This window comes from Taudactylus pleione, unplaced genomic scaffold, assembly GCF_031769625.1.
Source record: "Taudactylus pleione unplaced genomic scaffold, aTauple2 ptg000320l, whole genome shotgun sequence".
Taxonomy (NCBI): domain Eukaryota; kingdom Metazoa; phylum Chordata; class Amphibia; order Anura; family Myobatrachidae; genus Taudactylus; species Taudactylus pleione.
Genome location: NW_028284721.1, coordinates 116803 through 132952, shown reverse-complemented (window position 1 = coordinate 132952; position 16150 = coordinate 116803). Strand labels below are relative to the sequence as shown.

The window sequence follows — 16150 nt, the reverse complement described above, 5'->3', positions numbered from 1 at the left end:
TGCTCTTCAGTGAGCATTCCATTACAGTGTGCCTCTGCTCTCTAATGTACATTCCGCTATTCCAGTGACTCCCTTAGTCAGAGAAGATCTACCAGGGACTCCCTCAGACAGAGGCTCTATCAGTGACTCCTCATAGAGTGTCTACAAGTGTCTCTCTCAGCCAGAGTGGGTCTACCAGTGACTCCCTCAGTCAGAGAGGGCCTACCAGTGTAGGGTTGGTCTTCTATCGATGGTCTATGGCCGATGTTGAATAGCTTTACTATCAATGGTTGAGAACCAGATGGTTTCCAGCTATCGATGGTAGCCGTGGGCCCCATTTTTTTGTTGTTGTTGCCGCCGTTTAGAGTGCAGCTGCACAGAGCTGCTAGACTGTTAGCCAGCAGCCTTGCACCGCCCCAAGTGGTCTTACACACAGTGTTGTGCCAGGAATGGGTTGGCCCACCTCCCTGACAGGCTCAGCTGTCAGTCACAGCCCAGCCCCACCCCCAGCTCTTAAACAGAAGCAGCAGTGCCAGCCGCCGTGCACACCGACTCTCTTCTGTGCATCCTCGAAACCACAGATGGTAAAATCATCGATAATACTGCACAGAAAAGTTACATACCATTGATGGTCTGTCTCTCATCATCACCATCGATGGTAACCCTCAGTGGATGCCACACCGATGGCCATCTCTATACCAGTGACTCCCTCAGTCAGAGAGTGTCTATCAGTGTCTCCCTCAGTCAGAGCACTGGTGGATCCAAGGGGGGGCGATTGGAGACCCCCCTGCACAGTCTTCTGTCCTTTATCATTCTCTCCTCATGCACTGACTGAGCAGCAGACTGTGTGTCCTCTCCCTCGGACCCTCCCCTTATCTTCATTCAGCCTGTTGTAGTGGTCAGGGCTGTGTACGTGTGTTCCCGGGGGGTGTCAGTGACGGACAGTCACCAGGGAGTGGCCAGCTCCCCGCGCACCATTCTGCCGCTGCAGGACTGACCGGAGACTGTCATCCCTGCCAAGTGGCGCTGCCTGTGTGCTATTGACATTGTGCAGGGAGACATTACAGCCTCTGTCCGGCCCCACTGCTTCTTCCCGTGGACGGAGAGAGGAGGGAGGGGGAGCAGGAAGATGGCTGTTTCTGCCCCCGAGGTGAGGAGAGCATACCTCCCAACACGACCCTCTCCAGGAGGGACACTATGCTTTGGTCCTGGACTTCCCTGTTAATTTTTGATTGGTGGAGGCTCCACCAATCATAAAGCTGTAGCACAGTCCATAATTCAAATAGGGGAATCACACCAACTGCCAGTGAGTCCCAGCCAGTGATGTTTGGCAACGTGTGAAATGACAGTTGGTGTGACTCCCCTATTTGAATTTTGGACTGCGCTGCAGCCCCACCTCTTACCAGGGAAGTCCAGGACCAGAGCATTGTGTCCCTCCTGGAGAGGGTCATGTTGGGAGGTATGGGAGAGGGGGGTGGCTTCTGCTGCTCTTGGACAGAGCGAGAAGGGAAGCAGAAAGATGGCTGGTGGAGGGGGATAGTATCTGCTGCCCTCGGATAAAGGGAGGGGGGGGAGCCTGGAGATGGATGGGGAGGGGTAAGCAGGGAGATGGCTGGGGGAGCAGGGAAATGGCTGCTGGTGCTAATAGTGATACATAAAGATATATAAATAGTAATAATGAGGTATATTTATTAAGTGTTAGGTCTAGGAGAAGCTTCACCGGACCTGTGACATCACAACCACGTGACCCATGACTAAATGGGCGGGAGCAAGGCTTAGAACAGGGGGCCAAAAGTGTCGCCTCATGGGCTCACTTCGCTCGCCACACAAAGCGAGCCCATATCCCCCCTCTATACCCACGTGGATAGTAACACTGGTATGGATCAGCCCTGCTGCAGCTGTCACGTGGTTGTGACGTCAGAGGCCCATTTTTCAACTTGGATCTAGCAACAACCATTTACTAAGTCTTGGATGGAGATAAAGTGGACGGAGATAAAGTCCCAACCAATCAGCTCTTGTCATTTTTCAAAAACAGCCTGTGACATGGCAGTTAGGTGCTGATGGGTGGGGACTTTATCTCCGGTTACTTTACCTCCATCCAAGGCTTAGTAAATAGACCCCTACGTAGCCACAAACAAAACCTGTGAAGGAGATGGGTTGGGGCCAGAAAGGGGAGGTACCAGTACAGGAAAGAGGAGGAGTCAGAATCAGTAAATCGTCGCCCCCCCCCTAAAAAAACACTCTAGATCCACCCCTGAGTCAGAGGGGGTCTACCAGTGACTTCCTCAGTCAGCAGGTCTACCAGTGACTCCCTCAGTCAGAGACTCTACCAGTGACTCCCTCAGTCAGAGACTCTACCAGTGACTCCCTCAGCCAGAGGCTCTATCAGTGACTTCCTCAGTCAGAGACTGTACCAGTGACTCTCTCAGTCATAGGCTCTATCAGTGACTTCCTCAGTCAGAGAGTCTACCAGTAACTCCCTCAGTCAGAGGGTCTACCAGTGACTCCCTCAGTCAGAGGCTCTATCAGTGAGTCAGTGACACCCTCAGTCAGAGGCTCTATCAGTGACTCCCTCAGTCATAAAGTTCATAAGATCCATCTATCAAACTACAGTATCCAACGACAACGACTCAAGAATAATGGTGCACTGCATACACACTAGACGATATGCTCCCTGAGCGATATCGTCTAGTGTGTCCCCGGCAGGCTGTGCTCAATGTCGTTCATGACATTGAGCACAGCCGCTGAACGATATCATTAGCGATATCGTTCAGCGCCGGGCTCTCTCACCCATTCCCTGACATGCAGCAACCTGACGAGGTCGTCAGGTTGGCCTGCATGTCAGCCCGATGAACGAGGATGACGAACGACCCGCGGGAACGCGCGTCGTCGTCATCGTTCATCTTTTTTGTGTTAAAAATGGACGATAAAGTGGACGACGGAACGATAACGATATCGTTATCGTTCAGTCGTCCACTTTAATCGCCCAGTGTGTACGCACCATTAGTGCCACGCCCACTTACTAATCGTTATATATAGCCTCCTTCAAGTCATGTGATCCAGTAGTGGTGGGCTCGGGAAAGACACACGCAAGATGGTGACGCTGTCGATTTATTTCTGTGGCAGTATCCGTGGCGGCCGGGAGGACAGAGCACTGTACGAGCGGATTATTCAGGAGCTGAAGCGCTATGGACCTGTATTAACCGAGCACATAGCGTGCCCGGAGATTACTGATGCCGGTACGGGTGACAGCTAAATGCAGCTACCGCTCTGGCTCCAAGAAAATGGCCGCGGCCACAACAGGAGACACAGGTGGTTTCTTTCTGGTACCATGCACTAAAGAGGGCCAGTTATAGAATACTTTACTGATCAACCCCATCTATTACTGCCAGATGTATAATCGTATTAGTGACAGTCGATTCCCATAAAACTGCTATAACTTGAAGTGGATACAATACTGATCCACCTATTAAATTGTGATACCTCTATAATACTGCTTTAACTTTTGCTGAATGGTGATCTAATACAGATCCTCTCTTTATGTAACTGCCCTCCACCTATAGAATTGTGAAATCCCTTATAATACTGCTCTAACCTGAGGGAGATGTAATAATGACCACCATTTATAAATTATTGATTCCCACCTACCACTTGTATACTACATGCAGAATGATAATAATGATGATAGAATGATAATAAACAGAAATTTGACAGGACCAAACAGCGCCCCCTGATCTGTGGTGCCCTGTGCGATGGCACCGGCCGCACTACCCTAGCTACGGCCCTGGTGGTGGGAGTCAGTATAACATTTCTCCTAATTTTAGAGCAGTATTATTTGGGGTATCAGTATTCTTGGTATTGCAATGTATTTTATATACTTGAGATTAAAATAATACAATGTGGGGTCAACCACATTGTATTATTTTAATCTCAAGTATATAAAATACATTTGAATACCCAGAATACTGATACCCCAAATAATACTGCTCTAAAATTAGGAGAAATGTTATACTGACTCCCACCACCAGGGCCGTAGCTAGGGTAGTGCGGCCGGTGCCATCGCACAGGGCACCACAGGTCAGGGGGCGCTGTTTGGTCCTGTCAAATTTCTGTTTATTATCATTCTCACTTGTAGCTTCCTCTTATTTCATCCCCAGCATCTCCTGGCCTCCCCTGTCTCTTCCCTGGCCCTTCCCCATGAGGCCATTCCCCTTTTTTGGGTGCATTAAGTCCTTTTGAAAAATGAGGGGGGCACCAATGCTCTTTCTCGCACAGGGCACCAAAAAGTCTAGTTAGGGCTCTGCCCACCACTAATTATATTGCTGTGATTTCAGGGGGTGAATGTAGTACTCCACCCTCCCCCTCCAATTTTAGCAACCCCCTTCCATAATTATCTATCTAATTCTGTCCTAACCTGAGAGGATTAGTTGCTGCTCATCCATAGACGTAGTCTTCCCCTCTTCACTCAGTAATACTGGTATGGTACTACTATTCTTTATATGGTGGCACAAGGGGTCTGTAGCACCAGTGCAAACAATTGTGTAAAAGACTTACGGCATGAAATATTGCATAACATGGGATACAAGCTATATAACCATTGCTGCATAGTAGATCATAACACCCACAAAAGCAGCTGAAACCAAAGGATCAGTGTCGCTGGTGGCAATGGGGGAGAGATGTTGGTATAAATGAGGGTAGAAAGAGCATGTGAGGAATGAGGGCCCTGCGCGTGAGGATATATTGTATTTTCTTTTGTCTTTCAGTAACAGTGAAATAGATATCTTTACTTTATAACCATTAGATACAACAAACCAGCATATAAAGCATATAAATATACTTTTACATATTCAGACCAATAACAGAAAATTATATTGGAAAGTATTATGTTCTCATTAGTACAGGGAATACATACGCTTATCCAACATTAGAGTTATAGGTACAGAAACAGGGATATAAGTAGTGACTGTGATAGCGGTATTATAAGATGTATGTCTGCATGGCCAACCTGCAATAAATTCCCTGTTACAGCATGGGAGTACTCCCGGACTAGCGCCCCATGAATCACTGCATCGGATGAAAGGTGCATTCAGTCATATTTCTAGCACCATTTAAATTCCATAGAATTGTTTGCATAAAATGACTGTAACAGAGGAGAATAATAAGGTGAACGATATGCAGTCGGGAAGATGGCGGAGCTAATCCCGACAGCCGGCTTCCCGATGCTTAATCCCGGCGAGGGTTAAATGACCGGCGTCTACATCTAGATGCCTGTCATTTTACCGACGCCGGGAGACCAGCGCCCGGCATCCCGAACTAAGTGATGCCGGGCGCCACTGCGGACAGCTGCTTGGGAGGGAGGGTTAGGTTTAGGGCTCCCGGGGGAAGGACTTAGGGTTAGGCACCCCCCCCCCCCCCCGGGAGGTTAGGGTTAGGCTAGGGGGAGGGTTAGGCACCCCCACAGGGGACTTAGGTTTAGGCGGCGGGGAAGGGGGGGTTAGGTTTAGGCACTTAGAGGAGGGATTAGGGTTAGGCACTCCTAAGGGAGGGTTAGGGGGTAGAATTAGGTTAGTAAGATCTTACCTGGGACGATCGGGATTTTCAGCCTGTTCGGGCAGCCGCTGTCGGGATTTGAACCATCGGCCAGGGGTCCGGCGCTAAATCATACCAATTCCAGGTGAACAACTACAAAGTAACACTGCATAAGCGTGCTGTGATTTGTGCAAGTAGTGAAAATGGAAATTGGTAGCAAACTGTAGAGAGAGCATTGTGGACAACCACATTGTAACACGTAAGCTGGTGGTGATCTGGGTTGGGTACGGGATGCTGGCGCTTGGGATCCCGGCGGTACAAAATCCTGACACTGGCATCCCGCCAGTGTTAGGATACCGACACATGCCGGTAGGCATCCTAACACTCCCCCTCTCCCAACCCTTCCCTTCCCATTTCCAGAGCCTAACCTCCCCCTTAGTGCCTAAACCTAATCATCACCCTAACCATGCTGCTTACCTTCAGGATGCCGGCATCAGTTTCTAAGTGCCAGCATCCCCTCTGCTGAGATCTTGATCGGATCCAGTTGATGTGTGGGGTAGGAGATGAGGTACATCTCCATTTGTGGTGTGTTTGAAAAATACTTTTCTTCTTCATTGTCCATAGGGCTCCACAAGCAGACTTTGGGGTGTAGGTGGGACCTAGAGGACCGTACACCAACAGCAAAGCTTTTCAATCCCAGTATGCTCCGGTCCTTCCCCCTATACCCCGCCCACAGCTGGCACTTCAGTTTCGTTGGTGTCCGGCAAGGAGCTGGACCACCATAGCTTTTATTTTAATTACATTTTTATTTCTACCAGAAGGGTGAGCAGCAACAGACTGTCCTCCGGACATCTGTGCTGCTACCCCATCACCCCTCTGCGGCACCGTGACTCCAAGCCTTTGCCTGGTTCCCCCGGCGGGGCTCCGAGGGGAACTAGCTAGCTCCCCAGACTGCAGCCCAGAATCCAGGGGACAGGTAAGGCGGAACCCATTCTTTGGATGTGGTCTGTGCTCTAAAGATCTATGTGGACTGTACTAGTTCCATCAGAAAATCGGACTCCCTCTATGTTCTATATGGATTCCACAAGAAGGGATGGCCAGCTAACAAACAGACTCTGGCCAGTTGGATTCGCATGACTATCTCACAGGCTTGCACGCAGACGGGCCTTCTCGTGCTGACTACAGTTTCTGCTCATTCTCCTTGCTCTGTGCATCCCTCGTGGGCAGCCCAGCGTGGTGCCTCAGCTGAACAGTTATGCAAGGCGACCACCTGGTCTTCTGTCCACACCTTTCTTAGGTTTTATGCCTTTGATTCATTTGACTCTAAGGATGCTTCCTTCGGGTGTAGGGTTTTCCTATCAGCGCAGGAGCGTTCCCGCCCTGGAACATCTGCTTTGGGACATCCCCAATGTCTCCCTGTGGAGCCCTATGGTCCCTGAACAAGAAAAGGAGAGTTATGGTAAAACTTACCTTTGTTAACTCTCTTTTTTCGAAGTCCATAGGGTACAAAGGGCACCTGCCCTGACGCACCTGGCTTCTATGGGTTTCTTCTGTTGGTCACTAGTCTCCTTCTCTGTGTGATATTGTGATTCTTCAGTGTACCAGTCTTCCTTCTCTCCTATACTGCTCCTGCCTTGGGCATGGTAACAAAACTGAGTTGCCCTCAGGCTGTGGGCGGGGTATAGGGGGAAGGACCGGAACATCCTCGGATTGAAAAGCTTTGCTGCTGGTGTCCGTTCCTCCAGGTCCCACCTACACCCCAATGTCTCCCTGTGGACCCTATGGACTTCGGAGAGAGTTAGCAAAGGTAAGTTTTACCATAACTCTCATTTTCTGGTACTGATGCTGAATTGGCTGAACACGTGTTTGTGAAGTGCACATACTCCGTAACTGGGTATGCAAGGATAGGCAATGCATCTAAACTTACTACCGGAGGGGAGTAAATGGGCTGTAATGGCGCTATCGCATTGCAAAATTCTGTGAATGTGCACCGACCCATCTGCTGGACATGCAGAGTTTGATATAATCTTAAGTATGTCTGTTTCCAGGCACATCTTTTGCACCTTGCATAGAGGGTAGGTGCACTTGTACGCTTACGATAACTTGGTATCAAAGAAAGTGCAGAGATAAGGGACGGAGAATGTGCATGCAATACGGGAACAGCTTTGGCAATTTCCGTCCAAATCTGTATCAAGTCCTTTTATCTGCAGGAGACCTGTGAATCTGTAGGATTTAGTTGTAATAAAGTCACTTTATTCTAGGAGAAGATGCTAAAGCGGAGGGAGACAAATCTATCCACGACAGAGATGTTGAGTGGCTTCAGCAGGCAGATGTTGTAGTAGCAGAAGTGACACAACCATCCTTGGGTGTGGGTTATGAAATCGGCAGGGCTATTGCAATGAACAAGAAGATCTTGTGCCTGTTCAGACCATCTTGTGGACGAGGTGAGCTATATTAGATGACATGAAATACGTGATACATACGTCTCTGCTCAGAGTATCCTTTCCATGAAGCCGCAGCTGGTATTGTGCACTTACCATGGCATGGCGGGGGTATGCATTGAAGTTGTATTCCCTGAATATATTTACCGTGTATAGCAGGAAACAAGTGTCTCCTCATAGACCTAGCCTCATTTGCACCATGTGGCGCAAGACGCCTGCCACTCTGTTTGTGAAGCTTAGTGATATCTGCCCCCAACTCCTTTAGAAAAAAAAAAAGTGTAAAAAAAAATAAGTTTGAGGTAGACTTTAGTCTTCCACAAGTTTACCCGCCAACACTGACGTCATAAACACAGTAGACCAGGTCTGACCAACTTGTGACTCTCAGGCTGTTGTGAAACTACAAGTCTCAGCGCATAGCCTCCCATCTATCATCCGGTAAAGCATGCTGGAACTTGTAGATTCACAACAGCTGGAGAGTCAAAGGTTCACCAGGCCTGCACTAGACTGTAGACTGAATATATCTTACCAGAGCGCCAGGATCACCAATATCCTACGTTACCACCACTGGACTGCGAACCACGCTGCTTTCTGTGCTTCAAACACCCACACATGCGTTTCATAAAAACCCAACACAGGTTTATTAATCAACAAAGCGGCTTAGAAGCTCAGGTACAGGGGTTCTCCGGAGCCAAATCACTCTCCTTAGTGTACTTTGTCAGGCCTCTGGCTTTCAGCATTTCATCAATCGGCATTCTTGCATGCTTCCACCTGATGACCTAACATAGCCGGTCTTCCATACGAGCGCTTGGGCCTAGTTTAGAGTCCTTTCAAACATGACGACCAGTATTCCACTTTACAGTTGAGCAAATCCGGATGTGAACACCTCAGATTTATTTAACCTTTTGGAGCAGTCCACCACTAACTCAGGCCTCACATCAGTCCAGCCTGAGGGACTGCACTGGCTTCTAATCTTCATTTTGGCCCGCCTTCCTTCTGGCCCTCCTGCTTAAAGCAGGCTGATGCCAGGCAACCCAGCGACTGAGCATCTGTAGTTTTTATTATTAATCATAGCCATTGACAGATAACATTCTAAGATGTGGGCCTCAAAATGGCATCTTTTGCTGGGCTGCTCTAATTTGAGCAGGCAAGTGGTAATTAATCCTGATCCCTAACCTACTTCCAAACGATGGTGAAAGCTTGCAGAAAGTTAACATGCATAAAATTAGAATCAGAGATTCATTAGATAGAATGGACCAGAAACTTAAGATGAAATGTATACTTGCATCATCACTAGCATCCTCGTCAAGCCCATTTGCTAATCATTCTAAATTAACATCACCAGCTACAGTTTTTTTTTGTTCATCAAGGCAGAGGTTCCCAGTTAGTTAAACCCCAACATTCATGTGACACCAAATAATCTCTCTCTAAATGTTAATGGCTAAAATTAGGCAAAATAAATACTTTGGTTCTGGAAACCTACAAGAGGAAAACTGCAGACATGATAGTCTACACCACAGGTTCTCAAACTCTGTCATAAAGACCCCAAACAGTGCATGTTTTCCAGGTCTCCTCACAGAATCACAAGTGAAATAAATAGCTCCATTTATGGATGTTTTAAAATGTCAGTGAGTAATGAATACACCTGTGTACCTGCTGGGTGACCTGGAAAATGTGACCTGTGTGAAGTCCTGAAGACAGAGTTTGTGAAACACTGGTCTACACCTTCAGAGCAAACTGTTTACACCAGAGGTTCCCAAAGTCCGCCATTACAGTCCACGTTTTAGGGATATCCATGCTTGAGCACAGGTGACTTAATTAGTACCTCAATCCATTTGATTTAACCATCTGGACTCAAGCTTGGATATCCCTAAAATATGGACTGTAATGGCGGACTTTGGGAACCTCTGGTTTACAGATATGTGTCTATAATCTGCAAGAAAAGAAGTGTTTTAGTAAAATCCATTTCGGACCCAGACCATTGATAATTCCTCTAAACAATCACCCTTTGTCCATTACCCCGGTTGTTGTCTAAGCCAGAGGTTCCCAAAGTCCGCCATTACAGTCCACATTTTAGGGCTATCCATGCTTGAGCACAGGTGACTTAATTAGTACCTCAATTCATTTGATTTAACAATCTGGACTCAATCTTGGATATCCCTAAAGCGTGGACTGTAATGGCGGACTTTGGGAACCTCTGGTCTAAGCAGCCAAACAAGAGCAGGCTTTTTTTTTTTTTTGCTATAGTATTCAAGCACGTGAGCAATTGCACCTCATTATTAAATTATAATCATTCAATTCCATCTGGTCATAAACCCTAAACTAGACAAGTCACATAAAGCCCAGCCCAAGGCAGAGGATGTATTTCTGAAAGACTTGCTTGTACTTGTCCATCTCAGATGAATTAAAATGATGATGCCTGGTGACAAAAAAAAACAAAACTCTACAGTTCGAGCGTATGGACACTTCAGTGCCTCGCCAGATATAATTGCCAGTGCATGTTAGTTTTCCAATCTATGGCATTGTATGCGCTCATGTTGACAAGAATATTTGCAGACAATGCACCACGCTGTTGACCCCGTTGAACTGAGTATTAAAGCATTTTAACACGGTTAGCAGTATAACTGTAAACATGCTGCTTTCACAGCTTGCTCGCAGTTATACGGACGACAGCAGTAAAATGCTTTAATTGCATCAAAATGTAGTTACTGCCAATGCAGATATCAGAACAAGAAATTTAATGGGGTCGATTCAATCAACTGCCATGCAAGCAATGACCCTTTTCAGAGTGGCGCCCTGTAGAAGTGTGTAGGAAAGCTGGGCATCGTAGTGATACTCGCCGGCACCTTACCCGTAGTCAAATTGGTCTCTTGAAACCATAGACTATCAGCACCAGATCCAAGGTGGTCTCAGGGCACATAATTGTGAAACATTTTCAGCATTACTCGAACCACATTTAACCAGATGAATTACATTTTGGGTTTCCATTTTCCCCAGCCTGGCAAATACTTCCTCTTCCCACTAGGGGCTGTATTAAATTAGAGGCGAAAAGCCGTAAATCTGCTAAAAAGTTTCACGTATTGCCGCTTCTCGCCCGCTCGGAACTTATCTCCAAATTAAATTCCAGCTGTTTTCGCGGAAGCTCAAAACAGTGTAATAGGCGAAAAAGAGTAGTCTATGAATAGCAGGTGAAAAGTTTAAAATGCTAATATGCGCTCTGCCCTTATGGAGGCTCCCCGCTGATCACAGGCTGATGCTGGGGGGCGCCCCACCTTCCTCTGTCCTTCCCCCTGCAGGCCGCAGTGTCTCGCAAGGGTGAAAAGTTGCGGATGAACACTCACATCCAGGTGAATAGATGCCATGGGCACAGCATATGTTCGCAGTGAGGGGGGGATCGTGGGGGCAGCCCAACATCTAGTGTGTGCTGGAAATGACCCCTAAAGTGATGGAAAGGGGGTGTGCCATGATGCTACGCTCCTCCCTAAGAGGCCTTGCCCCCTTTTGGCTTTACCTTCTTTCATGATCGGCATCCTGCCCTAATTAATAGCTGGAGTGAACACTAACCACTTATGGCTTAACGCAAGCTGTGCCTCACTGAGGACTGAACAATGTGCATACCAGATAAGTGAATTTAGTGCTTATCGTAATACACTCTTTAGATCCATGCATCCTATCTACTACTCGGGGAAGTTTATGCATTATATTGGTGTAATCTTCCCAAACATTATATATGGAACAGGAAAAAATTGTGAAATGCTATATAATGTAAAAACATTTGCACTATAATAAATTGCTTTTAAAACCACATGTGCATGGAAATATTAAGAGTTATGGTAGATTTACCTTTGTTAACTCTATTTCTTAGAAGTCCACAGGGATACCATGGGGTTGTGTGTGGTTGGAGTGATATGGGCACCAAACAGTCAAAGCTTTAGCTCCCAGTATGCACCGGTCTTCTTCCACATATACCCCGTTCCCAGCCAGACAATTTTGTAAACAAGCCCAAGGCAGGAGAGAGGAGAAGGAAGAATAATATACACAAGAGAAACACTCGCAAAAGATGAGGGAATTCGTGACCAAGAGGAAAATACCCATTGAAGCCAGATGGGCGCCCTATGGACCCTATGAACTTCGAAGAAAGAGTTAACAAAGGTAAGTCTACCATAACTCTTAATTTCTTCTTCAGGATCCATAGGGATACCATGGAAATGTCCTAAAGCAGTTTCCCCTAAGGGGGTGGGACACACACACACTCCTGAGCAGAAAGGAGAAACAGACGCCCAAAGGAAGCATCCTGAGAGGCAAATGTGTCAAAGGCGTAGAACCTAAGAAAGGTGAGGACGGAAGACCATGTGTTCGCCATGCACATTTGTTCAGCAGAAGTGCCACGTCGAATCGCCCACGTGGGTCCCACAGAACGAGTAGAATGTGCTGTAACCCTGTTTGGAACAGGAAGATCAGCTTGCATGTAGGCCTGAGAGATTATCATGCGGAGCCATCGAGCCAGAGTCTGTTTGTTAGCTGGCCAGCCTCACTTTTGAAAGCCATTAAACACAGAGAGAATCTGATTTCCTAAAGGAGTTGGTACGATTCACGTAGATCCGAAGAGCACGAACTACATCTAGATAGGCTTCACCTGCAGAGAGGTCTGAGAACTTGAACACCGGCACCACAATCTCTTCATTCAAATGGAACCGGAATACCACTTGAAGGTAACCAGCCCGGGTACGGAGGACAGGTCTGTCCGGCTAATAGATCAAGAAGGGGAAGCGACAGGAGAGCGCTGCCAAATCAGATACCCTGCGGGCAGAGGAGATAGCGAGGAGAAAGTGCGTCTTCACCATCAACCACTTGAGGACTACGGAGTCCAGAATTTCAAACGGAGAAGCCTGTAGAGCCTGGAGCACCAAGGACAAATCCCACGAGGCCACCGGGGGGACAAAGGGAGGTGGGCGGTGGAGAACACCCTGAAAGAATGTTCTAACAGACACGGGAGCGATCCTTCACTGGAACCAGACTCAGTGCAGAAATCTGAACTCAAGGTCAGGCAGAGGCAGAGGTCTAACCCAGTTTGGAGAAAGGCAAGCACCCGGGAGACCCTAAAAACTGTAGGGTCATAGCCTCTGACGGAGCACTATTGAAAGTAAGAGTGCCAAACACTGTAATAGATGCGGGCTGAGGAAGTCTTTTATGCGCCCTGAGCATCCTCCAGACCACAGAGTGAGAGAAACCCTTGGCTCTTAAGAGGGATGACTCAAGAGCCATGCCGTCAAAGACAGACGAGATAGCGCAGGGCCCTTGCCTGCACCCGGATCTAACAGATCCTTGTGTAGAGGAAGTGGAAAAGGAGTGTCTACAGAGAGATTCGGTAGGTTGGTGAACCAATGACGCCTAGGCCTGGCTGGGGCTATTAGTATCACCAGGCCGCCTTCTTGTGTGAACTTTCGTAGAAACCCTTGGAAGGAGGGAGATCAGAGGAAAGAGGTATGAGAGATTGAAGCCCCACCACCACGAAGGCAGCTGAGGGGTCTCTGGTACTGGACCCGTACCTGGGGACCTTGTGGTTGTGACGTGAGGCCATGATGTCTACTTCTGGTAGACCCCATTTGTCCACCAAGAGTTGAAAGACATCAGAGTGGAGAGCCCACTCTTTGGCGTGTATGTCCTGATGGCTTAAGAAGTCCGCTTCCCAGTTGAGGACTCCAGGGATGGATATTGCAGAGATCGCAAGAAGATGACGTTCTGCTCAAATCAGAATGTTTGTCACTTCCCTCATGGCTGCATGACTTTGCGTGCCTCCCTGATGATTGAGATAGGCTACCGCAGTCACGTCGGACTGGATTTGGAACGACCTGCCCTGGAGAAGGTCTTGCGCCCGAGTAAGTGCTTTGTACACTACTCGAAGCTCCAGAATGTTTATGGGCAGGCGACTTTCCTGGGTTATCTACCGTCCCTGAAAGGTATGATGACCGGTTACCGCGAAGGCTGGCATCTGTAGTGAGAAGCTCCCAATTTGGAATCCAGAATGAGCAACCTTTGTCCAGGTGGGACGTCTGCAGCCACCATGAGTGGGTTAGCCAAACCTCCGGAGAAAGAAGGATAGTCTGGGACTGGGTCAGATGAGTGTATCATATAGGGAGGAGGAAGAGGAGCAACTTAGAATCGGGAAACCTGTTGTGAGGGACCGTGCTCCGGGCTGGGGGAGGGTCATCTGGGTGGAGAGCCTATCCCCCCACTGCTGTATCAACCTCCGGGTGCTGCTGGCCTTCAATATGTTCCCCGACGCCAGACTTAACTACCCCGGTGGTCTAGTGGGGGGCGGATGAACCAGACGCCCCACTACAGCGTCCTCCAGTGGCTGGTTTCCACAACCGGAGTTAAGGACTGCACAGACACGCGATTCCCCGCGATACGGGAATCGTCTTACCAGTCTTCCGTTTGTCCGGCTGCAGGCCTGGGATCCAGTGAAGCTGCTAGCCCTGCTCTGCTGGCGCCCACCGTAATCACCGGATCGCTGACCGAGTGTTGCGGCATCGGCGGGGGTAGATGGGGCAGTAACGCAGGCGCCCATCAGGACGTCTAGCGCTGCTTGCTCTGACGTAAAGAAGAAAAAAAACAGACTTGGGCTGCCGAAGCAGTCTCCGGTCTAAAGATGCGACCGGTTCTGCCGGCACCAAACTTAAAACTGTGTGCATGTGGCATACAGTATGTGGAGGAACACCGATGCATCCTGGGAGCGAAAACTTTGACTGTTTGGTGCCCGGATAACTCCAATCAAACACGCCCCCATGGTATCCCTGTGAATCCCTATGGACCCTGAAGAAAAAACAAAAATTAAGCTGATCTGAAATAGATTGTGCCTACAGGATCCTATGCATTTCATTGTCACAGATTTCATCATGGGGTGTAAATTTTACGCTATAGGTAATGTTCTATGCATATCATCTGGTACACACCTTTCTAAATATGTGCACATAAAACTGTTTCTGTTGGAACTTATTACATGGTCAAGCGCCCTTTGCAGCTCCTACAGAGAAGGCTGTCGAGCAAGCTCTAATAAAGCTCTATGGACATTGTTGGAAAGATTAGGCCATTCACTGCCCTTAATTTGTAGGGTAAGACTTACAGTGCCATTGCATATTTTATTTAGGTTACTGTTCTGTACATTGTTAGATGTCCAGCCAGCACATAATGGGGCTGATGCAGGCTTAAACTTAAGTTGCGTAGTGCAAATACAAGAAATAGGGTTAGCTCGTCTACACTTATGACCGGCGAGATAAAGAGCATTCTCACATAGGTGGCCCACTTGGACCAGTGCATAAGTGTATATTCGCCTATTAGGGGACGTATCTGTTGCATCAAGTAAAGAGCATGTTTAAATACACGCTGCTGCTGCCGAGGACTTGTAGGAAACTAAGTACACATGCTGCTAATGCATACAGCTCGCCATGTGTGCCGAAATATTCTTTTGTATTTTTTCTGTGCAGGTTTCTTTTGCCCAATTTGCATCAGACCCATTATCCTTGAGAGAAACCCCAGCAGCTTGCATCAGTAACATTGTATGTGGTTAGAGGTCTGAGGATATACATATATAAGGATGGTGATAGTGCAGAAATGCAGTCTTCAAGGCTCCCCAACCATTCAAGTTTTAGAGATATCCATGGCTGAGCACAGGTGACTCAATTAGTACCTCAGTCAATTTGATTTAACCAGCTGAGTTCAACCATGGATATCTCTAAAACCTGAACTGTTGGGGAGCCTTGAGGACCACGTTTAGGAACCTCTGTTATAGTGGAACTGTGTGACGTTATCCCTTTACCTTTCAGTCCTCTCTGCGATGATTCGGGGAGCACATAATGGACGTTCCGTGCTGGTCAGAGATTACGAGCCTCAGGAAGTGAATGACATTCTGTCACAGTACTTCACAGTCACCTTCACCTTGTTGTGACACGGCACATACACATGTAATAAATGTTTTCTATGACTCTCCCGGGCCAACTTCTCTTGTATAATGTGTTTTTGTTTTTCTTTCGGGGTGGTACATACACAAAACTCCATTAAGGCATCAAGCGGTTTCTTAATGGATAGATTTCAGAAGTGGCATGGAGGCAGTGAATAAATTTTTCTGTTTACTGTACAGGATTTAATCACAAACAAGTCAGTAGCAAATTGATTACTGCGCTAGGTGGTAGATAGATTACATC

The 16150-nt window shown here is 47.7% G+C and overlaps 1 protein-coding gene across 1 annotated transcript; it reads left to right on the top strand.

The window, feature by feature from the left end:
• Positions 1-3073: 3073 nt before the first annotated feature.
• On the top strand, positions 3074-15894 carry DNPH1 (2'-deoxynucleoside 5'-phosphate N-hydrolase 1). The gene is made up of 3 exons (XM_088442973.1): positions 3074-3218; positions 7770-7952; positions 15773-15894. The coding sequence occupies exons 1-3, from the start codon at positions 3074-3076 to the stop codon at positions 15892-15894; spliced, it is 450 nt and encodes a 149-aa protein (XP_088299099.1).
• Positions 15895-16150: the final 256 nt, after the last annotated feature.

Bases quoted from the DNA above. Each gene is read 5' to 3' on its own strand.
- DNPH1 (XM_088442973.1), top strand. From the start codon at position 3,074: ATGGTGACGCTGTCGATTTATTTCTGTGGCAGTATCCGTGGCGGCCGG. The intron at 3,219-7,769 runs GTACGGGTGACA...ACTTTATTCTAG, and splicing joins CCCGGAGATTACTGATGCCG to GAGAAGATGCTAAAGCGGAG. The intron at 7,953-15,772 runs GTGAGCTATATT...TTTACCTTTCAG, and splicing joins CAGACCATCTTGTGGACGAG to TCCTCTCTGCGATGATTCGG.